The sequence below is a fragment of the Leucoraja erinacea genome, chromosome 10 (genome assembly GCF_028641065.1).
Source record: "Leucoraja erinacea ecotype New England chromosome 10, Leri_hhj_1, whole genome shotgun sequence".
Lineage (NCBI taxonomy): Eukaryota > Metazoa > Chordata > Chondrichthyes > Rajiformes > Rajidae > Leucoraja > Leucoraja erinaceus.
Genome location: NC_073386.1, coordinates 39551084 through 39577642, shown reverse-complemented (window position 1 = coordinate 39577642; position 26559 = coordinate 39551084). Strand labels below are relative to the sequence as shown.

General features: G+C 44.1%; 1 protein-coding gene across 2 annotated transcripts in view; it reads left to right on the top strand.

Annotated features, from left to right (window-relative positions):
• LOC129701053 (neurogenic locus notch homolog protein 2-like) overlaps positions 1-25552 on the top strand; it is a 147622-nt gene extending 122070 nt beyond the window's left edge. For both annotated transcript variants that reach the window (XM_055641999.1, XM_055642000.1), the window contains exons 22-34: positions 2766-2898; positions 3845-4102; positions 6327-6439; positions 8403-8911; positions 10229-10567; positions 11183-11325; positions 12001-12217; positions 13069-13165; positions 14568-14736; positions 15580-15884; positions 17340-17487; positions 18675-18772; positions 19728-25552. In XM_055641999.1, coding sequence (XP_055497974.1) covers positions 2766-2898; positions 3845-4102; positions 6327-6439; positions 8403-8911; positions 10229-10567; positions 11183-11325; positions 12001-12217; positions 13069-13165; positions 14568-14736; positions 15580-15884; positions 17340-17487; positions 18675-18772; positions 19728-21113 — 3915 coding nt within the window. In that variant the 3' untranslated portion in view covers positions 21114-25552. The remainder of the gene's footprint in view (positions 1-2765; positions 2899-3844; positions 4103-6326; positions 6440-8402; positions 8912-10228; positions 10568-11182; positions 11326-12000; positions 12218-13068; positions 13166-14567; positions 14737-15579; positions 15885-17339; positions 17488-18674; positions 18773-19727) is intronic.
• Positions 25553-26559: the final 1007 nt, after the last annotated feature.

Here is a 26559-nt window from a genome sequence, read left to right as displayed (position 1 = left end):
CACGGTGGCGCAGCAGTAGAGTTGCTGCCTTACAGCAAAAATGCAGTGCCAGAGACCTGGGTTCGATCCCGACTATGGGTGCTGTCTGTATGGAGTTTGTACATTCTCCTCGTAATCTGCGTGGGTTTTCTCTGAGATCTTCGGTTTCCTCCCACACTCCAAAGACGTACAGGTTTGTAGGTTAATTGGCTTGATAAAATGTAAAAACAAAAATTGTCCAGTGCTGAGTGATGTTCTACCTATAGCTTTTCAGCGTACTACATCCAGATCCAGACATGGTGCCTAGAACTGAACACAATATTCTAAATGTGGTCTCACCAACATCTTATACAACTACAACATGACCTCCCAACTTCTATACTTTGACTGATGAAGGCCAAAGTGCCAAAAACCTTTTTGACCACCTTATCTACCTGCGCCTCTACCTTCAAGGAACCACGCACCTGCCCTCCAAGATCCCTCTGCTCTACAACACTCCCCAGAGGCCTACCATTCACTGTATAAGCCCTGCCATTGAAACACCTCACACTTCTCTGTATTAAATTCCATCAACCATTCCTCTGCCCACCTGGCCAATCAATCCAGATCCTGCTGCAATCATTTACAACCATCTTCACTTTCTGCAAAACCACCCACATTTGTATCATCAGCAAACTTGATAACTTGCCCTGTATGTTCTCATCCAAATCATTGATGTAGATGACAAACATTAACGAACCCTGAGGCACACCACTAGTCACAAGCCTCCAGTCCGAGAAGCAACCATCCATCATCACCCTCTGCTTCCTTCAATGGAGCCAATTTGCTATCCATTCAGCTATCCTTGGATCCCATGCGATCTAACCTTCCAGAGCAGCCTACCATGCGGAACCTTGTCAGTTGCTCGAACAGTTGGAGCAAAGGGGCTGATGATGACTAGCAGGAGGCACAGCTGTGCTTCAGAAAGAGCAGGAATTAACTTCAGCTTATGGAAAACACTTGAACCAAAACATTTTAAAATACCTATTGAAATATAATTATCAGTGTGCAGTGTAAACGCTGCAGCCAATCTGTGCACACCAGTCCCACATAGTTTTGAGAAAAGGTCCTGACACGAAGCATTGTCTGTCCATTCCTTCCACAGATGCTGCCTGACCTGCTGAGTTCCTGGGACTTTGTTCTTTGATTTCACATTGTTTGCTTGGTCCAGTCATGTTGAGTCGGGAGCCAATGATGCCCTTGCTTAAATGCAGTGACTGCTTTCATGCCGATATCTCTCTCTGGGTGCAGTATGTGTACCCAGTGCAAGGAGGAAGCTATTTCTTAGGATATTGCCGAACTCCCTCGCTCTTCAAATGTCAAATATCAGGTAGCTCCCCTGGAGATAGCAGACAGGACCTTTGTACATGTTCCCATCCAGAAGCTTGAAGATTGCATACCCACGTGGAAAAGGTGCTCAGGGTGACACAGAGGCACCTAGTCAGTCATGCTTAACTTCACGCATTGTCGCTGCTTTTACATGGATGATTCTGCCATGGGCTTCTGTGTACATTGCTATTGTGGGCTGTTGAAGGCAGAAAATCCTAAGAATGCATCACAGGAGCTGTGAGAACCGATGCAAGGTCATCTCCTATAGGCAGGGAAGCCAAGCATATAAATTGTTGCAGCTTTTGGTTAAAACTTTGACCAGGAGCTCCCCCTTGTGGCTCAGTTGGTAAGAAACAGCGGAATTGCAGCAAAAACGGAATTGGAATTTTGTCATCTTGGGCACATTGGCGTGGTCATCGACTGTCGGGAATGAGCTTTGGGGACTCCAAGAATTCAAGATTAATTTTCTGTACACTTCTGGAAACATCCCAGCAGAAAGAAAATATTTATAATGGTTTGACGGAGAACAACAAAGTACCTACATAATTCCCCACAGCCCCTAACGACCTTGTGATCTTGGTCTCTGAGGCTGACGTAAGAGCATCCTTTGAAGTGGGTAAATCCACGGATAGTGTTCGACCCAGACAGCATGACTAGGTGACCAACTGGCTGGAGTATTTGAGGAGGTCTTTAACCTCTTGCTTCTGCAGTCTGAGGATCTCATCGGTTTCAAAAGGACAATTATCATACCAGTGCTCAAGAAGAACATGATGAACTTTCTCAATGACGAACATCCCAAAGCACTTGCATCCATCGTCATCAACTCCTGCCCCGAGAGGTTGATTATGGCACATATCAACTCTTGCCAAAGAGGCTTGTTATTGTGGGAGGAAACCAAACCACTCTGGAAGAACCTAAACGAGCGTGGGGAGAACATTCAGACTTCAAGAGCTTAGAATGGAACCTAGGTTCCTGCCTGGCAGTGCTAATTGTGGCTCCAGGCCACCTTTGTTTGATAATCAAATTAATGCAGTAACTTGCTGTGACATCCAGAAGAAATGTTTAGTTTAGTTTAGAAATACAGCACAGAAACAGGCTCTTGGGTCCACTGAGTCCGCGCAATGCCCACACACTAACACAATCCTACACACGATAGGAACAATTTACAGTTGTACTAAGCCAATTAACCTACAACCCTATAGTGTCTTTGAAGTGTGGGAGGAAACCGAAGATCCCAGATAAAACCCATGCAGGTGATGGGGAGAACATCCAAACTTCTTACAGATAAGCACCCGTAGTCAGGATCGAACCTGGGTTTCTGACGCTGTAAGGCAGCAACTCTACCTCTGCGACACTGTGCCACCCTTGGCTGATGCAATAACTTAAATAACTACTAATGGTGGCTCCCATGACTTCAGTGTGTTCCAGGCTACAAGGGACTCAGCTGTGAATATGAGGTGAATGAATGCCGACTCTCGCGCTGTCAGAATGGAGGGACTTGCATCGACCTGGTGAATGAATACAAGTGTTCCTGTCCCCCAGGGACTGCAGGTAATGAACGAACTGTGCCTTTAGATTTATACCCATGCCTTGGGAGGCTGTTATCTTTCTTTTGCATTGGAGATATTAATTCCCAGGTTACTGGCTGGCATGTGTCTCTTGGTAATTGTCACGTCCAATGGGCCTAGGCTGCAGTGAAATGGTTTTAAGGGAGGAAAGAGTTTAATGACTCCCTTTCAGTGGTTGGGGCATTGAATGATCCAACTAGTGCTGCCATTCTCGAGGGACAAGAGACTGCAGATGCAGGAAATGTGAGCAAAATCAAGCTGCTGGAGGAACTGTGTATGCCAGCCTGCAACTGTGGAGGGAAAAAGACAGGTGCATGTTTTGCTCACGCCCCTTCTATCTGATTCCTCTGAAGAATGGCCCTGAATGTCATCTGTACATTTGCCTCCACAGATGCTGCCTGGACTGCTGAGTTCCTCTGGCTGAGTGCTTTTTGCTGCCATTTTAGAGCCATCTCTGCAATTTGATTCTATTTCTATTTCTAATTTGCTTTCTTTTTCATGACCCTGGAGGTGTACAGGGGGGTGCCCTTAAATCTCAGGCACCTCACTGATGAAAGAGTCCTCATTCACACCTTTTAACATAAGCTACAATAATTGCTTCCATTGAAGGTGCACGTTGGTTATGTGAAGTCTTATGTGGTTCCTGAATGTGTTGGACACCAAATCTGACTACATTGTCCCTTTGCAGATTATTTTTCTACTGCAAATGGTTATTTCTTCTTGGTAACAGAGTTGGGAAAGATAATCTGTGGTGCAGGTCGCAGGACTACCTTTTAGATGCCTGGGATAATCGCTTGACCAAACTTAATAGCTGTATATAATTAATTTAAGACAAGGAAGTGAGAAGAGGAAGGGAAAGCGGGTCATGTACAAACATCACAATGATTAATAGTAGTGTAGGTTGTAACATAACTATTTTCTGTTCACAGGAATTCTGTGTGAAATAAACAACGATGATTGTGAACCTGATTTTGATCCCCGGACTGCTCAGTATAAGTGTTTAAATGGCGGCCAGTGTATCGACAAAATTGGGGGCTACAGCTGCATTTGTCCGCCTGGTTTTAGTGGCGAACGCTGTGAAGGGGATGTCAATGAATGTCGGCCAAATCCATGTGATCACAAGGGTATGCTTGACTGCGTACAGTTAAACAACGATTACCTGTGTAGGTGTCGACCTGACTTTACTGGTGAGTTACAAAACTGTTCCTTTGTTGTGAGAGAAAATGTTTTCCTTTTCCCTGTCAATTCCCTCATGAACAACCGGTTTCCCGTGGGTTCTTAAAGATAGCGGAGTCAAGGGATATGGGGAGAAGGCAGGAACGGGGTACTGATTGTGGATGATCAGCCATGATCACAGTGAATGGCGGTGCTGGCTCAAAAGGCCGAATGCCCAACTCCTGCACCTATTGTCTGAGCGCCAGCAATAGTTAATTAGGATGCTTCATCACATCATGTCTTCAGCATGTGTCTCACTTGGCATGGACATGTGTACCGCCTTCCTTAGCCTGAATGTTCAAGAGGAAGAGTCTTGCTTCGTGAAATCATACAGCACAGAAGTGGGTAATTTGTCTCAATACATCCACGTCAGCTATTGCACCCATCTATACTAATCCCATTTGCCCGAATGTCTTGCATATGATTATTTGTCACGTTTCAGAATTGGCTCACTTAGCCTGATCCACTGACTTAACCTCAATAGGACATTCTCAGCTGGTAAGACTTAATTACTTGCTGATTTAATGTATTGGTATGGATCTAGCAGTCCATTCTTAATAAAGCATAAATATTTGTGCCATCTGTTGTCTCTGACACAATTATTTTATTTGAGACGCTGTAATCGGAGCCATTTTTATCTTAAGAGTGATTGGAGCATTTGACATGCTCTGAATTTGGTTGTTATATTGTGGTAAGGAAGATATCTGGAGATGAATAGGAAGGAACTGCAGATGCTGGTTTAAACCAAAGATTGACACAAAAAGCTGGAGTAACTCAGTGGGACAAGCAGCAACTCTGGAGAGAAGGAATGGTTGAGACCCTTCTTCCGAGTTCCAAGTATTCCCTAAGGTTAAATGCCAGAAAGTTGTCCCTGATTGTGAGAGGCTCAGGTACGGGCAGTGACCCATGCTAAATGTTTGTGCATTCGGAATTTAAAGACAGGAAAGCAACCGTCTTTTCATTCAGAAGTTTCTATTTAAGCAAGTTGATGAGGGAATGATCATGAAAGAGGCAATTTCCCAAATGGAATGTGATGATTTAATAAAATTGATTCCAAATTTTTCACAGTTCCTCAAGGTCAATGCATTCCTAAACACAATCGCTCCACATCACTCAGTTTAAGCACAGTTTTGACTGATTAAACTGTCTTGTGCTCTGGCCAGAAACACTGATTACGTGTGCTCCACAGCTGTAAACAGAGGTCCATCACCTTGCATTTCGTCATGACGCTGAAGGACATTTGGTCCTCCTCGATCCTGCTAGTTCTTAGAATCCCAACAATACCATTACTTTTCCTTAATTTCCTGCAATCTTTTCCCATCCACCCATCAACTGCCCCCCACCCCCCTCCCCAGATACTACAACTCACTTACACACCGAGGACTATTTACAGCAGACAATAGCTGTGGGCGGAAATTAGAACACCCGGGGGCAAACCACACTGTCGCCGAGAGTGCGCAATTTCCACTCGGTATATGCTCACGGATTGAACCTGGATGGTGAAGCTGCAAGGCAGCAGCACCACCTGTTGTTTCCTGTCTGCACCGCTATTCACACCAGAGCTTGGGTCCTTGTCAGATTTACTTTGAGATCGCTGAGTTTGAGGGGGAATGTTTGAGTCTTTTCGAGGAAGAGAGATTTTTTTGGGAAGATTCTATTTTCCAGAGCTGAAACCAGTACCACCTCGGCTTCGAAGAGAATGCTGGTTACCAAATCCAGAGCTAGAGGAACCCACCTACTTGGAGTGCCGAGGGGCTGGAGTGGTGCAGTGAAAGGCAATCACTAGATTGCTACCTATAGCTGGTTAATGTATCCTCAACTATGTAACAACATAAAACTGGATGTGTTAATCTCTTGCACTGTTAGTCCATAAGGAATTCCATAAAGTACATGTCTATTTTTGTTTATGTTGGACGTCCAGAGCCAAGAGCTCCCAGCTGTTTCCATCCTGAGATAATTAATCACTGAAGGAAGCATCCTTGGTTGTTCAGATGCATTAAAGTCATAACATGTAACTATCCCTTTCATGGGATGTGATTAGAACCAAAATGAATGCATGTTCTTCCCTCCACTGCTCTTCCAAATACCATTGTGTAATAAAGCAAGTGTTTGATTAAAAGCTCATCACCTACACTCATGCTGCATAATACAAAGGGTGATGTGGATCAACTGCTGACATGAGCCTTTCTGTTGCAGGCCGCCACTGTGAGACTGTCATTGACCTGTGCCTTTCTCAGCCATGCCGGAATGGAGGGACGTGCATGTTCGCTGTTAACACTCCTCTGGGATACACCTGCCAGTGCAGACCTGTAGGTGGAACTATCTTCTTCCCTTGCTGCTAGTGAATTCGTTTTTCTCAATTGTCTGAATTGCAATAATTTCTCTGATATATCATGCATACATCAATAGTGACAAGATTCAAATTCTTCAATATTAATTTTCAGCTGTGTGAATATCATGCTGACACTTTATTCACCTGCTCTGTGCTGCCGTAGTTCCACTTGAATGACTTGGCTAGAAGGCTACCAGGTTATCCCTTTAGCCACCTATCAAGGACTGGGACTTGTTATCCAGCACCTCAAAGGATCGGAATCATTTTGCGTTCCCTTTGCATCTGTGATTGATGCAAGTCATATAAATATACATATTAAGAGTTGGAGTAGAACATTTGACCGCTTACAGCTTCCCCACTGATAGGCTGACTATTCCTGATTTGTATCTTTATACCTCCAGTTGAAGGTACTGTCATGAGGTAGACTGATTCCCCTCCAATCTTTGCATAACCCCCATCCTAGACTTTCCACTCATCACTTTAATTTCATGTTTCATGTATCTTGTCTTGTGCTTTATGACTGTCGGCAGACCAATTTCTCTCCTGGGATAAATACAGTTCTATCGTATCGTATCTTGAAGTTCTCCCTTTGGAGTGTGGAGCAGGTTCAAACTCTACCAGGTTTGATTTATCACACTATAGTAATATAAAGAAAGGTTCCGAACTGAAACGTCACCTATCCATGTTCTTCATAATGCTTAGCATATGTAGAAAGGAACTGCAGATGCTGGATTATACTGAAGATAAACACAAAGTGCCAGAATAACTCAGCAAGCCAGGCAGCTTCTCTGGAGAAAAAGGAAGTTTCGGGTCAGGACTGAAGTGTACGAAGAAGGGTCTTGACCCCGAAATTTCACCCATTCTTTTTCTCCAAAGATGCTACGTGATACGCTGAGTTATTCCAGCACTTTGCATCTTTCTTTAGAATGTTGCCTGATCCGCTGAGTTACTCCATTTGTACCTATCTTTGGTTTGTCATAACTTGCCAAATCTAACCTAGTTCCTATTTTCAGCACTGCTCCAAGGTTTCCTTGGTGCCAACATATTGCACAGGCCAACATACCAAAGATTTGGTTGTCCAACCTAATGGGAGTTTTGAGAGATCAGCGTGTGTGCCCCAGCTGAACAATCTCCCTCTCCAAGCCCTTAAATCCCACTTCCCTTACAATGAACACAGGGTGTTTGAAGGGTCCCAACATGAAACGTCACAGCCCATTCCTTGGACAGATGCTCCCTGGCCAGCTTAGTTCCTCCAGCATTCTTATTTTGCTCCCTGTAAACACATCAAAACTAAACGTGGTACTAGAAATGTGGCCACCAATTTTCTCTGGCAGTGACCTGCAGATAATAAACTATCTAGCCAATTTCTTGAGATACAGGAGCTGCAAATGCTGAAATCTTGAGCACAACACAAAGTGCTGGATTAAATCAACCATCTGAGAAGGGTCAGTAGCCTAATTTTCACTGCCCCTTTATTGACTCCCTGCCGTTGAATGCCTGAAACCGCTGAACAGTTAATTTTTTTTAAAGATGCAGTATGGAAACAGGCCCATTGAGTCGGCACTGACCAATGATCACCCTTGCACTAGCTACATCCTACACACTAGTGACAATTTACAGAAGCCAATTAACCTACAAACCTGCAGGTTTTTGGCATATGGAAGGACACCAGAGCACCTGGAGAAAATACACGCGGTCACAGGGAGAACGTGCGTACTCCATACAGACAGCACCTGAGGTCAGGATCGAAACCGGGCCTCTGATGCTGTGAGGCAGAAACTCTACTGCTGCGCCACTGTGCCGCCCGTTGATTCAGGGGATGGGGAAGAGTGACATTACCTGTCTGACCAGTGCACTCACCTGCTCAGCAGACACATTGATGGAGGAATAACCTCATTCAGTTTGAACCAGATTTTTAATGTTATTCCCTTCCTCCACAGGGTGTGATGGGCTCGAGTTGTGAATACACCAACTACACGTGCGGCCAGGTCTTGTGCCGGAATGGCGGGTCTTGTTCCATGACCCGCCAGGGCCCCAAGTGCACGTGTTTGAAGGGGTTCGGAGGCTCCGAGTGCCAACTGCCCACTTGTGCTGCCAGATCGTGCCACAACGGCGGCACCTGCCTGCCCACATCCTCGCCGCCGTTCTTCAGCTGCCGCTGTCCCTCCCCGTACCGCGGTCTGACCTGCGCCCAGCTGGAGCGGCAGAGCTGCCACTTGTCGCAGTGCAAGAAGAAGGCCGGGGACCGTGTCTGCGACAAGGAATGCAACAGCCACGAGTGCGAGTGGGATGGCGGCGACTGCTCGCTTAACTTGAAACCCTGGGAGAACTGCACGGAGAGCCTGCAGTGCTGGAAGTTCTTCAACAACAATCAGTGTGACGAAACCTGTAACACACCCGAATGCCTGTTCGACAACTTCGCCTGTCGCTACAGTCACAAGTCCTGCAAGTATGTTCCACCAACTTTGTCACGGTTTCGAGCTCTCACCTTTTGCAAATGTTAAGTCGGAGTGTGCAGAAAGGAGGAAAGAAAGGAATTACACTTAGCTTATGGTCACCTGGCATCACAAAGCACTTTAAAGTCACATGATATATGTTATGAATAGCCATAATATCATATACATACATAGATACATAGACAATAGGTGCAGGAGTAGGCCATTCAGCCCTTCGAGCCAGCACCGCCATTCAATGTGATCATGGCTGATTATCCACAATCAGTACCCCGTTCCTGCCTTCTCCCTATATCCATCGGGACGACAGATGGCGCAATGGGCTAAGTGTTCGGCTGGCGACCGGAAAGTAGCCGGTTCGAATCCCGCTTAGAGTGCATACTGTCGTTGTGTCCTTGGGGCAAGACACTTCACCCACCTTTGCCTGTGTGTGAATGTAATGTAATTATGTGAAGCACTTTGGGGTCAATGCAATTTGACTAAAAATGTGCTATATAAATAAGATTATTATTATTATTATTATCCCTTGATTTCGCTAGCCCTAAGAGCTCTATCTAACTCTCTTTTGAATATCATGATAGGATATTATGAATAGCCAATATAAAAATATCCCTTGCCAGTCATTCCTCCTCCTCCCTCCTCCCATCAGTCAGCAGATACAGAAGCCTGAAATCACACACCATCAGATTCAGGCACAGCTTCCTCCCCTCTGTTTTCAGACTTCTGACACAGTTCTTCTATAAGCGAAGGTACAGTCCAACTCCCCTTTACCCCATTGCGGACAAGGAACTTTAATCTATGGAACTGACGTGCTGTAATGCTGAGAACTATATTCTGCACTCTGTATCTTCCCGTTTGCTCTACCTATTGTACTTGAGTTGTTTGTGATTGCTTTTATATATAGTATTATCTGATCTGATTGGATTGCATGCAAAAACATAATGTGATAACCCTAAAGGATCCTGTTAAATCTTTCCTCTCACACCTTAAATCTGTGACTTCTAATTCTTGATTCCCCTACCCTGGTCAAAAAGTCTCCTGTATGCCAAGGAATAAAGACCCAGCCAGCCCAACCTCTCCCTATGACTCAGTCCTTAAATTCCGAGTAACATCTTTGTAAATCATATCTGGGACCCATAAATCTCTGATCAAGAGATAGATATTTTTAAAGTTGTGTAGTTGGAATATCTATTCTATTTATGAAAGAAGTGGTAAGTATCAGCAGGTGAGGGTGTTGTAAGGCTTGAGCTGCAGGGAATTGATTGTATAAGATGACCATTGCCTGTCTAATTTGCCCCTTTTGATGCTTGCAGCCCGTTGTACGAGAAGTACTGTGCTGATCATTACCGCGATGGCCGGTGTGACCAAGGCTGCAATACTGAGGAATGTGGCTGGGATGGGCTGGATTGCGTGGAAGGTGCCCCTGAGAAGCTGGCCGAGGGGGTGCTGGTGTTGATAGTGCTCCTGCCCCCAGAGGAACTCCTCAAGGATTCTGTCAACTTCCTTCGGAAGCTGGGGTCCCTCCTGCATACCACCCTCCGGTTCAAATTGGACTCCAACGGGGCACCAATGATCAAGCCTTACTACGGCCATGGGTCTAGAATGAAGCGTTTCATTAGGATAGTGAGAGAGCTCGGACAAGAAGTTATTGGGTAAGAACCTTCTCCCTCCTGATTGGAGACATGCTCTTGAATTGCTGCTTCGATGATTCGCTGAATCGATTATTTCCACCTCTGGGTGGGGTGAACAGGTGGAAAGCAAATGTTTTTTTAGCGGTTCCTCAAGAAAGAAAATCTGCTCTCTTTATCCGGTCTAGTCTGTGAGGTTCAAGGCCAGTTCCATGCTGGTCAGATAAGAATAAGTGCTGGCCTTGCCAGTGATATCGATATTGTATGAGAGAATTTTAAAAAGGCAACAGATGGAGTATTAAATGTCTTGACTTACTTAGCGACTAAAACACACAGACGAGGATACGAGACTGGGAAAATCAGAATAGGGCCCTTGAAAACAAATCTGGCAGGATTTTTGACGGTTCAGGTCAGGACCATTCTTCAGACTGACCCTTCTCAGCTTGACGAAGGGCCCAAACCTGAAACGTCTCACTTCCTTTTCCACCAGAGATGCAGAGGTGCTGAGTTACTCCAGCATTTGTGTCTGTCTTGGGTGTAAACCATCATCTGCAGTTCCTCGTTTCTACACGATGGCGGGATTTATATTGCCCCCCCTCATACACTAACCTTGAATGTCTTTTATTGTTATTCATGCAGTTCTGAAGTCTACTTGGAGATTGACAATAGGCAGTGCTTGCAAACATCTGAGGATTGTTTTCCATCGACGGACACCGCCGCTGCTTTCATCGCTGCCCAGTCCAGCGAGGGCAATCTGCCGTATCCAATCGAGTCTGTTAAAAGTAAGTGGTGTCTGAAACCTGGCAAGTTCCTAGCTCACACTGAACAGTGAGGCTGTGGCTCCAGAAACTTGTTGGAACTGTCCCATTACTGGGGAACATCACTGAATTTGCGTTTTCCAAAATGGAAATTAAAATTAGCTAATTTGCATCTTCTTAATATTGTCATCCTTGTGCACATCCTCCCTTGTGCACAAGATCACTCCGTTTGTGGAAGGAGATGGGTTCATTAGTTGTCGATAAAAGCTTGTTGATATTAACCACAGATGCTGGAGTCTTCGCATAAACCAAAATATTACCACTCCTCAGCTGACCATCACCATGCAACTTGCTAGAAAACCTGGCAAGTGAACATCACTGGGCTTCGTGGCAAAGTGGACTGACCCATAACCATCAATGATCTGCCTCCAGATTTCCATTGGAAGAAAGAAAGCAAGGACATGGCTGAACTGTGAGAAATGGTGACCAAGAATTGGATTAAATCAAATGCCATGAGGAAAACATAGATAGTTTAGTTTATTGTCAAGTGTACCAAAGTACAGTGAAAAACTTTATTTTTATTTAAGTTGCATACGGTTGTTATCGGGTGGATTCTAAATCTAAAAGATTTTTTTTCTTTGCCATTCCCTTTGTCAAATGTAAGATTTGAACTGGTATTTGTTTGTTTTTTCACCTCAGGTCAACGTGATGAACCGAGCAGCCCGGGCCAGCTCAGTCTCCTATACCTGTTGATGGTTGCAATGGGTATCATCATCCTCATTCTCATCCTGGGTGTTGTAGCAGCCAAGCACAAGCGCAAACTGGGCCCGCTCTGGTTCCCCGAGGGCTTTACGCTGAAGAAGGTCGGCAATCGGAAGCGGCGAGAACCTGTTGGGCAGGATGCAGTGGGAATGAAGTACGTGTCACTGCTGTTGTTAGTGGTGCTCAGTGTGAGACTGTGTAAATGTTGCATTGATGGATTTCATTGATTCTATTGATCATGGCATGGATTTGCCTCTGTTGTTGGAAAGTCTGGCATTTATGCAAGTGGCAACTAATTCGGGGAGTCCACATGAACATAGAAATCTCAAAAGTACAAAACTAACTCTTCTGACTGCCTCCCCGCAATGCCCCCACCACCAGGGATCTACACAGAGTCCCTCCTTTCAACCCCATCTTCAATAAGACTAGGACATATTTTATTAGATGAGAACACGGAGGAATTGAAAACAAAAAGAGTTGAAGTATAGATCGCTGGTGATGTTGTTGTTGGGCCGGGCTGGCTGTGCAGTGCTTGGCAGTGTTGTTGACTGACTGAGTTCCTGATGTGTTCTGCTCGTGATCATGTTCCGATCTGAGGTGTGGCAGTGCCTGTTACACCACGCTGACATGATAGCTTTTTATAGGAGTATATTATTTGTGCCCATTGCAGGGTAGTAGCTATGAAAGCTTAACAAAACCGTTAAAGACTGGTTTGCTGATAACATTATGTTGTGTGCCTGGCCAGCCTCTGTCAGGGTGTCGTTTGACTTGCTTGAGAACCTGTCATTCGAGCCCACCTGGTCTTGGCAGTCAATTTTTGACTATGAACGACTGTGTTCTCCCTACTTCAGGAGAGGGTTTAATTCACTGGCCACCAGTCAGAATAAGCTCAAACAGAACATGAATGTATTTGGAGATAGACTTGACTAATCATGACTACTGCTCCTCTAATCTACCCCTATCATCAAATCAAATCTAATGCAAAAAGTTTTTGTTTTTTCTTAGGAATCTATCAAGGCAAGTGCCTGATGTCACCATTGGTGATGACAGCCAGAATGAGCAGTGGATGGAGGAAGGCGGGCCAGACGCAAAGAAAGTGAAGGTGGGTTTGCAAAGTCAATGGGTACACTGACTATCATTCGGGAACCCAGTGGTGCAGCAGTTTAAGCACCTAGTTGGATGGAAGTAATAGAGGCGTGGAAGTATCCGTGCCAGACGAGATTTTTGGCCACTTTTGACCTCCTCCACACGTTCTCACATACTGGTGGGATTATTTGGATGTTAGTTTAGTTTATTGCCATGTGTACAGCGTAAAGCTTTTGTTGCATGCTAACCAGTCAGCGGAAAAACAATACTTGATTATAACGGAACCATCCACAGTGGGCAGATTTGTGATAAAGCAAATAACGTTAATAACGTTTAGTGCAAGATAAAGTCCAGTAAAGTCTGATCAAAGGTGGTCCGAGGGTCTCCAATGAGGTAGATAGTAGCTCAGAATTGCTCTCTAGTTATTGGTAGGATGGTTCAGTTGCCTGATAGCAGCTGGGAAGAAACTGTCCCTGAATCTGGAGGTGTGGAATGGAAGTAGTGATAATCCAAAACTAATGATCATGTAATGTGTGCCATGTGGCAATACTTGCCACAGCAGCAGTCACTTGAGGTCTGGCTCATGTGATTAAATCACACATGGTCTTATGTCTGTTGTATGACAATCGCCACTCACCATGTAACCTAACGTATCCAGTCCCCATCTGCCATTAACCAGGCGCAGTGTGGCAACTCTTTGATTGCAAAATTGTCTCCATTCTCCAACAAAGGTTGAAATTGCCAACTGAATTCAGTTGTTTTCACCGAGTCCGGGCCAACCAATGATCACTAGTTCTATCTTACACACTAAGGAATATTTTCAGACGTCAATTAACTTACAAACCTGCAAATCTCTGCAATGCTGGAGGAAACCGGAGCACCCGGCAAAAACCCAAGCGATCACAGGGCGGGCGTACAAACTCCACACAGACAGCACCCATAGTCAGGACTGAACCTGGGTTTCTGCCATTGTAAGGCACTAACCCTACTGTTGCGCCACTGTGTCGTCCCACTGTTGCTTTGCTTTACCTCTCTCTCCTTGATCAAATCAGTTTATGGTTTACCATTTACATGGAATTCTCAAAACGATTACCAGACTTTTGGCCCAATGTTTGACCTGTTGAGAATGCTACACAGGAGTATCAGCCACCATTTCCCATACCAGCTTGTCCTATTTCTTTACACCTTCTGAACTTCTTCCACTTTATCTCAACTGGGTGATATTCTGCAGATGTTCTTCATGGATAATACTCTGCACCTGCAATATCTCCCGGCCATAGTGCTCCTGGTTATACAGAGAGGTATGTTTATGTGTTGATAGGGTCTGCTCCTGTTTGTGCCAGAGGTTGAGAGAGTGGGGGATGTTGGGTAAGAGATCTGCTGTTGCGTTGATAGCAACTTCACTTTGTTCTTCACAGACTGAAGATCAAGCTCTGCTCTCGGAGAATAAAGACCAGGTTGACCATCGGCCATGGACACAGCAGCATCTTGTGGCTGCCGATGTCCGTTTAACACCATCCCTGGCCCTGACACCACCCCAAGGAGAACAGGATGCCCACTGCATGGACGTTAATGTGAGAGGTCCAGGTATGAATAGAAACACTCCTAAACACTGTGGCAATGATTTGCATTTGTGCTTCAAGATTTATGGTTTAAATTCTAATATTTCCCGTTGCTATTGCAAGGAAATTGATAATTAACTTTGTGGATGGGCATTTGCCTCCGGCTAGGTTCCAAACAAACTGGGAATGAGCAACTAGGAGGGTCAAAATTTGCAGACCTGACTTTCCGCAACATTATGCTGTGGGATTTCTAGTGAGCTGTATGTGATTTTCAGCCTGAGATGTCAGAAAACAAACTGTAAATCTTCATGCAGTCCCTGGGTTTAGAAATAAAAATAAGACATGGTAGTTATTTCAAGAAGAAGAGGACTCGCAAACTGAGAGGTTGCTGTTGAATACTATGTGCAGAAGAAAGTAGGTGCATGGAGGAATTGTGGAACAAAATGGATACAAGCATCAGGAAAGGTTTGGCTCTTTGGGAAAAGAGGACCTGAAACCATTAAAATTATGAGGAGTCTTCAGAAAATTGATGGAGAGATTTTTCTGCTTATAGACGAGTCAAAAAGCAGGAAGCCATGAATATCAGATGTTCACTCATATCCGAAACATCCTTAGGATGTGGGACTTAATACTACATGTTTTATGTGAGGTGATTCTGAGAGAAGAGCTTGAGGGGAAACTGGGTGTGTCCCTATTGAAGACAATGGTGAAGGATGTGTATGTCAGGTTTGGATGAAGAAGATCGGAGATCAGCTCACATGGAAAATAAACTTGAATTAAATGACCTGTGTTTTGCCTTGTGGTTTTGTTTATCCTTTTGAATGTCCATCAGTCCTCCAGTTGATATTGGCTGTTGTTTTGGTTGCAGATGGCTTTACACCTCTTATGTTGGCCTCGCTGCGGGGTGGTGGTCTGGACACTGGAATCGAGTTGGAGGAAGAAGCTGAGGACTCGTCGGCCAATGCCATCACTGACCTCATCTATCAGGGTGCCAGCCTCCATTCCCAGACTGACCGGACCGGGGAGACATCACTCCACCTGGCAGCACGCTATGCTCGGGCAGATGCGGCCAAGTGCCTCCTTGATGCAGGAGCAGATGCCAATGCCCAGGACAACATGGGTCGGTCACCTCTCCATGCGGCCGTTGCAGCGGATGCTCAAGGGGTGTTTCAGGTGAAGATAAGACACAAAATGCTGGAGTAGCTCAGTTGGACAGGCAGCATCTCCGAAGAGAAGGAATGGGTGACATTTCGGGTCGAGCCCCTTCAGACTGGTTGGGGATAAGGGAAGCGAGAAGCGAGAGATATAGACAATGATGTAGAGAGATAAAGAATAATGAAAGATATGCAAAAAAGTAACGATAAAGGAAACAGGCAATTGTTAGCTGTTTGTTGGGTGAAAAAAAGCTATTGCGACTTGGGTGGAGTAGGGATAGAGAGGGAATGCCAATGCTACCTGAAGTTGGAGAAATCAATATTCATACCACTGGTCTGTAAGCTGCCCAGAGCGAAATATGAGATGCTGTTCATGGGCACTCCAATAGTGAAAGACCTTGATAGAGTGTGGAGAGAATGTTTCCACTAGTGGGAGAGCCTAGGACCGGAGGTCGTAGCCTCAGAATAAAAGGACGTACCTTTAGAAAGAAGGTGGGGAGGAATTTCTTGGTGAATCTGTGGAATTCATTGCCACAGAAGGCTGTGGAGGCTGTCGATGGATATTTTTAAGGCAGAGATTGACAGATTCATGATTAGTACGGGTGTCGGAGGTTATGGATGGCAGAAGAATGGGATTGAGAGGGAAAGATAGATCAGCCATGATAGAATAGTGGAGTATACTTGATGGGCCGAATGGCCTAATTCTGCTCCTAGAACTTATGAACTATGAACCTGTTGCCAGGGAGTTGATGTGATGGACACAAGACAAAAGTAAGAACAGTTAAACTGGTGTTAAGGAGAGAAAGTCCTGTTCCTGAATGATGTAAAGGTGAAACCTCTGATCAGAATTGGTTTACATTTCTTATTCTTTTTCCCCTCACTGTTGCGAATATTCCAGTTGCTGAATGTTCCAGTTATTCTGCTAACAGCCAAATATTTCTTGGTTTGCTTTTTAAAATTCGCAGCAGTCTTGACTTCAGATTTCCTGTGAATTGCAGTAGCACACTTGGGAATGTTAAGGCCAATATTAAATCCAAGTAAATGATGAAGGCATAGAAACGTGCATCTTCTGTATTACCCAACTTAACATCTAACTTTGATTTTGATAAATTGTTACGTTTTTATTTGTACAAATTACACATCTTTGCGAGAATGCAACTATGGAAATGTTTTTGCATTATAACATGATTTTTTTTTTAAATCGTAAAAAATGTGGTGGCAGACAATGCGTATTTTATTAAAATACTGACATGAATAAATATAGCAGCATAATTAGAGGTTCCAGATGCTGCTAGAGTTTACTTTTTGAGTAAATTTAAAATCGATATTAATGACACAAATTGGTCGGTGTTGATGTCTGTAGTGGTGAGATGGGTTGATAGCTCGATGGGAGGAGAGTATGTGATGGGACGGGAGCAAGAGAAGGGTGCACTAGCTGTTGAAGTGATGAGCTGCTCTCTCTCTCTTGATCTAGATTCTTATTCGGAACAGAGCCACGGACCTGGATTGCCGAATGAACGACGGGACCACTCCTCTGATCCTCGCTGCACGCCTTGCTGTTGAGGGCATGGTGGTTGAGCAGATTAATTGCCATGTCGATGTTAATGCTGTGGATGATCATGGTAAGAGGAACATGGGATTTAAAGAGAGAGATTTAGGCAGCACCTTTCATGAGCTCGGTTTGCGCCAACCCACAGTTTACATAGAAACATGGAGAATGGGTGCAGGAGTAGGCCATTCGGCCCTTCGAGCCAGCACCGCCATTCAATATGATCATGGCTGATCATCTAAAATCAGTACCCCGTTCCTGCTTTCTCCCCACATCCCTTGATTCTGTTAACCCTAAGAGCTATATCTAACTCTCTCTCAAACTGTTTCTTGAAGGGTACTATACACACCAGCCATCTTGTATACTGTGATGAAATAAATAGCCAATTAATGGTTACTATTACTAATTGAGGGTACAATAGCTAGGGGGAAATCAACAACACAAACAGAGAACTGCAGATGCTGGTTTACTAAAAAAAAAAGACACCCGGTGCTAGAATAACTCAGCGGGTCAGGCAACATCGCTGGAGAACATGGATAGGTGACATTTTGGGTCAACTGTACTTGGAATGGAATGGGTTACTTTATTGTCACATGTGACTAGGCACAGTGAGATTCCTTGCTTGCATACCCAATATATACAAATAGCAGCCACCTCTGGTGCTGACAGTTACAAAGTACAGTGGCGCAGCGGTAGAGTTGCAGCTTTACAGTGAATGCAACTCCGGAGACCCGGGTTCGATCCTGACTATGGGTGCTGTCTGTACGGAGTTTGTATGTTCTCCCCATGACCTGCGTGGGTTTTCTCCGAGATCTTCAGTTTCCTCCCACACTCCAAAGACGTACAGCTTTGTTGATTAATTGGCTTGGTAAATGTAAAAAAATTGGCCCTGATGTGTGTAGGATATAGTGTGCGGGTATGTCTGGTCGGCTCGGTCCCGGTGGGCCAAAGGGCCTGTTTCCGCACTGTATCTCTAAACTAATCTAAACTAAAGTATGTTGACCGGAGGAACGATAATGTATTAATGCGGGCCACTGAAAATCTAATAAATGTGATAGATGCAATTGGCGTGAAGGAACACACAATAGAAATGTTTCTTGTGAAGTAGGGTGATAGTGGATTCCCCAGGAAAATGTTCTAATCCGGGTTAATAAAATATCTCACTCCTGTTCCACACTGCAAGCTTAAGGTAGGTTCATATTTGGCACTATTCTCTGGATGGAATGATTATCTTTAACACATGCTTTGTTGTCCTATCAGGTAAATCGGCACTTCACTGGGCAGCAGCTGTTAACAATGTGGATGCAACCCGGGCCCTGCTGAAGAATGGAGCAAACAAGGACATGCAGGACAATAAGGTAAAGTGTCTTGCAGTATAGACAACACATCCCCATACTGGAGTGCTGCAGGTTCCTAATGTGTCATTCACTGCCAGTTAATGCCACACACCTTGTTACCTATCCTTCTTCTATGACTGAAACTCTTTTTTTTGCAATTTCCCATCAGTCTGAAGCTTGGCCCGTCCAACCCCCCACACCATTATCATGGCATTAAATATCTCTCTCATTACTTCCCTGCCTCTGTTTTCCCCCCAACACCATACCTTACTACCAAAGCGATGTTGGCAGGGTTTTGAATGTGAAGTAGAAAGCTGAGAGAAAGGAAGCCACAGCTCTCCCTCCCCAAAGTTCTTTCTAAAGAACCGAATATCACCGTAACTTTCCAATTGTTGTGAGGGTGATGGAAGTCTCTAGGTATCCTCCAGTCTTACCTAGACTTTTGGATAGGGCTCCACTGAAGACTCGAGAAATGAAAATAATTGATTTGTTTTGAGCTAAGGATGTTAAAAGATTTAAGACCCAGGCAAGTAGATGGAGAAAAAAAGTCACAGTGAGTGAGCAACTACATGGCAGAGGGAAAACGTGACAATGAGATTCTCCATCTTGATATAAAATATTGGAAAGTCTGAGAGATTGAATAATGTTGATGTCCAAAGGGACATGGGAGTCCTTTACACACAAATCACCAAAAGCTAACATATAGGAGTAGCAGGCAGTGAGGAATGCCATGGACACATTGGCCTACATTGTAAGAGGATTTGAGAAATTACATACTACAATTATATGGGGCTCTGGTGACATGAGTATTGTGTGCAATTTTGGTCTCCTTGCCTGATGAAGGACATACCTCCTATAGACAGAGGATGTTTCACCCCACTTACATAAGGCAAGCCTGGTTAAAAATTAAGTTTCACTTGCTTTACTTGTACCAGCCTATCGTTACTCTATCTGTAAACTCTTGTTCGTTTTGCAGGAGGAGACAGCCTTGTTTCTTGCTGCACGGGAAGGCAGCTTCGAGGCCACCAAGATTCTACTGGACCACTATTCCAACCGTGATATCACCGACCACATGGACAGACTCCCCCGCGACATCGCTCATGAGCGAATGCACCATGACATTGTGCAGCTGTTGGATGAGTACAACCTGGTCCGTAGTCCGCAGGGCATGGGGGGACCCATGATGGGACCCACCATGTCCCCCGCCACCTGCCTGACAGGTTGCTCCAGCCTCAAGCTAACCCCCATGGGCAAGAAGGCACGAAAACCCAGCACAAAGAGCCTGGCTCCAGGCAGTGCTAAAGACTCCAAGGAGGCAAAAGCCAGGCGGCGGAAAAGATCCATCGGCAGTGGTAAAGAGACCCTTGTGGAGAGCTCAGTGGCTTTGTCGCCGGTCGAATCACTAGAATCTCCACACACCTTCTTGTCCACCACATCTCCACCTCTACTAAATTCAGGGGTGCACCAGCAAACACCAGTAGCATCTCTGCACCCTTCCATTTCACTACAGGGTCAACTGGCAATGTCCTTCTCAAACCTCAGTGAAATGAAAGGTATCAACGTGGGCTCCAACTCGGTCCTGGGTCAAGTCCTCCCCTCCATGTCGCATCCTTCCATTGCTGGGCAAAGCTCCAACTTGGGTTTGTCTTTGGGCCGGGTCGGTCACATGAACATGCAACAAGACTGGATGAATCGAATGGGAATCGGCACCTCCCAGTACAGTCCACTGCTGGGTATCCTGCACCAGGTCTCCAGTTCATACCCCACAATCCATCAACAGAACGGTGTGCTGCAGCCAAACGTGCCTGCCATGCACATGACCATGGTCAGGGAGCAGCTGCCCCAGCTGCTGGCATACCAGTCGATGAATAGTGGCACGTCGCAACCAGCAAGGCAGCAGAACTCGCAAGTAACACAGCAGCAAGGGCAAACTTACTGCAGCTCCATGACACCAGTCCCCGTTGGCAACATGCACCAAATGTCGGACATCATCCGGCTGCCAAATGGTCAAATGAACAACTCCATGCTGCCCGCGAGCCAAGAGGCTCAGGCCTCACAAGCCACCCTGCCAGCTTATCACAAGCTACCGAGTTCAGTGCAGATCGACAAGTTCCCCACCCCTCCATCTCAGCACAGCTATGTCTCGGCGACGGATAATACCCCGAACCACAACATCCACCTCCAGAGTGAGCACCCGTACTTAACGCCCTCCCCTGAGTCGCCCGATCAGTGGTCCAGCTCCTCTCCGCATTCTACGTCCGACTGGTCAGACATTACGCCCAGCCCAGCCCCGATCGGGCAACGCCAGCTCGTCTCGCACATGCCAGAGCAGCAAAGGAGCAACATGCAAGTGTTTGCCTGAACACAGTGGAACCGAGCTGAGGAGGAGAGATGTCTGACAGCCTGAAATGAAGGAAGAAGAATTCCTTGAATGTCTGCCGTGAGATTTCCCATCACCGTTGCGGTGGGAGGATGGGGTGGGTGGCAGAAGAATGAAATGGAGAAACTGTTCCTATTAACTGCAAGCTCAGCTCCCTTGGACTTCAGAGACCTGACATGATGTTATGCTTGTGGGTGTTTTATTTATTTTAATCACTGCCTGTTTCCATGTCTGTGTGGCTCAAGTTTTTTTTTTTTTAAACTCCCTTTCAGCAACATGGCCCAGTGAAAACAAGCTTGGCTTGCATGGTTGTCAGCATCAGCCTCTATGGTATCCTTCTCTTATAGAGGGCACACCATGTTGAAGTTGGCACTTGTTTGCAGACTATTTGACAGCAACACCAGGTCTTGGTAACACACCTTGGGAATCAAGTCATTGAAGGAAATGCAACGCTGCACAGTTTTTTGTTTTGTTTTCGGGACTGGGGGTGGGAAGAGGTAGGGTAGATGATGTAATCCAGTAGTTCAGACTCTCATCCATTGCTCGCTGTTGCTTATTTGTGGCACTGTATTGTGGATATAGTGCCTTCACATGAACTTGTACCAATGACTTATTTAACCAGCAACAGCCTAGCAAAGGGGTAGGCAAGTGGGATAGCTGAGCATTGTTACTATGCTTTTATATTAATTTTTTAAGTCGGTTAGGCATAACTTTTTTAATCGTTCCTTTGTCATGCATGTCTTGTGAAGTATAACATTTTTACGGAATCTATTACACAGATTCACCAACAGATTTTTTTTTTCTAGTTTCATTTGAAGAAGCAAACTTAAAACTTGATGTTTTCTCTGATACCTGCTACAATTTAGTCTCGGGAGCACTTCCTCAGAAAACATATTATTTAAAAAAAACTCTTCCACCCATGTAATTGTCTTCAGCTGCCCTTGATTGTGCAGTAATTTGCAAACAAGAATGTAATGACAAGAACTCATGGTGAAACAAGCTTCTTTGAATATTTCGAGTGTCCTTGTGCAATGGTTTGGTATGAAAGATTTTTCATGATTTGATCATTGTTGTTCTCGAGACAGTCATCTGCAAGACCTGGTACTTAGCAAGAGTATGGGATTCAGATCTGTCGATCTGCTACAGTCCAGTGAAAGCCCTATGAAAAATAGAATGTCTGGGACAATTAATTCCTTTAATGTGACTATGATCCAATCTAGATTCTTGTATCTCTGTTACGATATATCAGGGATAGTTAGAATGCATTTATCGAGTTGGAAGCTTGAGTGAAGTAACAAATGGTGTATGACATTAAGACTTTTTCACTGAAGCAATAAGAAATTATGTCACTGGCAATCCACTGTGTCCACCGTCTAAAAGTTGATGATTCAGACCTTTTCTTGGGGACAATTTATCTCAGTTTGGCCACCCAGTCTGCATAAGGAACTTGCCTCAATTTAATTTGTGAGACCGAGTCCATTCAGGAAGATTTTCCCAGCTGCTGACATTGTGTCAAGTTCATCTCCAGTTAGGCGAGGTTGCACATCTGGCAGTCAGCCTGATGTTACGCTTGTTTCAAAAGTGCATCAACGTGCCAAGAGGTTTAAGCAAAGCCACAGTTTGCAGAAGGGCAGAGACCAAACTGAACATTCTCTACGTTTTGCCCTGAGCTGGGCCTTGGGTGACATGGATCCAGTTCATATATCCATCACCTTTTCTTCCTGAAGCTCTTTGTTGCACAAATCTTGCCAATTTCTGAGTCTGAAATAATTTCTTTGTGTTTGAACTACTTCTAACTTTTTCCTCAAAAATTTGAACTTTATGCTACGATGAAGAAACACGGTGTTAAATTGAAAGTTCCCACATGAAGAATTCAGTCTTGGGAATTGCAACTTTTCACTGTATTTATGAAACACAAAGAAATATTTAAAAGCCGTTAATTTTACAGGTACTTGGATTCTTCTGTTGGTGATCGAGGGATTTAAAGTAGGAATCTTGTCTCATGGGCTTGTTCTTCTACCCTGCATAAGATGTTCAGAGACTGCTTTATCGTTGGTTAAGTTCCAGCTGTACCTTGGAGTTTTAGATTTCTTTCTTCATTTATATCCACAATGTATATTATTTTTTGAGAAAAAAAGTTAGGGTTCTGTATTTCCTGTGAAATGTATGTAGAAGAAACCATTTAAATTTAGACAAAAACAAATAATTGAAAGGAACTTTGAAAGAAAGCAGAGGGTATCTATCAAATATATCTCACCCATTGGTCTGTGAATTGTTTGTGATCGATCATAACTGGATCAAAGGGCGTATACTGTTGATAAGAGGATAGTAAATGCAGGCCTTTGGGACTTGCCTCCCAAACACAGCACCTGAAACGGATCATGAAGGAATTTGTTGAATAACATGAAAATCAGCAAGGCAACTTTCCGATTCCATTCAAATAATGTTTTAGCACTAATAGACATTTCTATTTTTAGCTTATTGACCTGGATTGTAAATTCTCAAAATTACCAGCTTGTTATCCTCGTCCTTTTCCATCATAACCCCATCCCAACATAATAACACAGCCTTTGATATGTTGGTGCCAACTCAGCCAGATGTTTGTGAACAAAGTGGCCGATATAAATCTCTGACGGTCACCCCCTACTCTAATTGCAAAAAAGACAATTGTTGGAAACTTAAAATGACACCAGGAATGCAGGTTGATCCTGAAATAGAGTGATTGGAATAGTGTTATAATTTGGGATTTTTAATTTGTGTCTTTAATTGCACTTTCCAAAAGTGATTTGTAAGTCTGAAAAATCAGAATCTTTCACTTAGTTTTTGCAAATATATCAAAGCCCATATAGAGAAATGAATCTAGCTTGCAGAAACTTTAATGGATTTTATAATTGATCAGTTGAACAGTTTGTGATACTGTACCAAACCAACCTTGTGACATGTTTGACATGTTTTATAAGTACAACTTTGCCTAAGTAATTTATAATGAATCTTTACTAAAGTTTATTTAAAGGTCATTCACTCTCTCCATCCCTCTAGTACAGATGCTTTCACCCCTCAATGCAATGTTGCACTTTAAATCTGCGAGCTAAATTCTGAGCTCTTCAATTTGAACAACCATCAGAAGCCTAAATAGGAAACAACCGAGAAAGATTCCCACCTGATTTCTATCATCCAATCCTTCAAAAATGCCAATCAAAGGAATCACATTGTCTTGATTTTGCAATTGTCTTCCCAACAGATTTTACTTTTCAAGATTAGACAAATTCCAAGTTAATGTGCCGGTAAAGAGAAAACTCATTTAAAAAAAATAAACATTTCACCAGGCCATTTTCATTCTTGACTGAGTTCATGTGTTTGTAGTCACAGTGCATATACGTTTTTGTTTGTCCAGTGCATTTCGAACTTGCCCAAATGTCCCGCCCTTCAGCACGAATGTTTCTTCCCATCATTAAGTGTGAAATAAATCTCCAAAATCTCAAACTCCTGGTCTTTTCCCAAAGCAAGCTAGAAATGTAGATGCCTGGGTGCTATAGATGGATGTCATGCAGACTATCACATGACAATAACCCATGTGTGCAACACACACTCAACTACATTGAAACTACAGAACCAATGGCCTGGGAATCACAAGCCTGATGAATTAATGTAAATAAGCTAACTTTGTATGACATTGTATCTTTTAAATGTATATGTACTAAAAAAAATGCTTATTCATATTAGATGAACTATTGAATGCATTGAACTAGTGGATGAAATACTATTTTTTAACTTTTACACTTAAAAGCTTTTCAAGAAAAAGTTGTTTCAAATGGATTTTTACATAAGTATTTTTGAAGATTGTGATTTATACATGGTACAAAATGTAACATGATAAATGTTTAAAATGTATATTCATCTGTCTTTGTGTGGAAATTAATCTGCCCATTTGTCTGCATACGGAAGTACACATTGAAACCATGGATTGGTATTAAAGAACAAAGCTGGTTCACTGTCCTTTGAAGAATTTAATAATGAAACATAGCTATATTGTGTCGGAAGGTACTGCAGACGCTGGTTTAAACCGAAGATAGATAAAAAATACTAGAGTAACTCAGCAAGACAGGCAGCATCTGTGGAGAAAAGGAATGGGTTCTGATGAAGGATCTTGACCTGAAATGTCAGTGATTTTGCTTGAGACTCTTCTTCAGATTGATGAAGGGTCCTGACCCGAAACATCGTCTGTCCATTTCCCTCCACAGAGGTTGCCTGACCCACTGACTTCCTCCAGCACTTTGTTTTTTGCTCAGAATTCCAGAATCTGAAATCTCTTTTCTTTGTTCAATTCTCAAATTAGTCTTTTTTTTTCCAGCACAATCCTTTCCATTGTCTTAATCTACTTTGTACAAAAAGTGAATATTAAAATGTGTATTCAAGGCGGATTTTTCTCTCGTTGCCATTTCTGTGCTTTATCTCTCCCTATGTCCTTTAAGACATGGTCCTACTTGAGAGATGGAACTAGAAATTGTTGGTGTTTCATTAATGTTTGTGCTTCTTGGATGTCAAAGCCACTGGACGATAGTCATTAAGGCATAAGATTTTGCTTTCCTTTGGGTGATAGTCTTCTTCATGAAGCAGGTGGGTACTACAGAACGGAGTATGGAGAGATTAAAGATATCTGTGAACACACCTGCTAGTTGATCTGAGCAGGTCCTAATGCCCCTGTCCCACTTAGGAAACCTGAACAGAAACCTCTGGTGACCTTGCCCGCGACCCAAGGTTTCCATGAAGTTGCCGGAGGTTTTGGTAATTCGCCTGGAAAGCCTCGACCTGGATCGACCGAAGCGTGAGCTGCATCTACCGACCAAAGATCCTATAGGATCTTTGCTACCGACCGCACACACACACACACACACACACATCGCGAAGGTGGGGGCCATGGAGAGGGGAGGAGCGCTGTCTGCACGATGAGGAGGAAGGTAAACGGCTGCCACAGAGCACGATAAGTCCTTTAGAGAGCGCGGGGGGAGGAGAAGGAGTTGAGACCGTTTTAAGAAGTTTAATAAAGTTAGCGGGCATTTTACCAACTGGCGGGTCTTCTAGGTCCTGAAAACTCCAATGAGCCAATCAAAATGGCCGGTCAGCAAAGGAAATGGTCTTCGACTGCCTGTAAATAAATAGTGACCCCACTTCACTGGCTTCAACCAAACGGCAACCTATTTTTAGTCTAGGCCGGTTTTGATTTTGTTGAAAAAATCAAAGCAACCTGGATGAAGCCTCGACACGCGGAAACAACTTTCGACCATTAGGGAGAGTGACCATAACCTCCAGCGACCTCATGGAAACGTTGGGTCACTGGCAAGGTCACCAGAGGTTTCCGTTCAGGTTTCCTAAGTGGGACAGGGATATTAGGATGCGGCCTGGGACTCCATCCAGGCCAGTTGCTTTT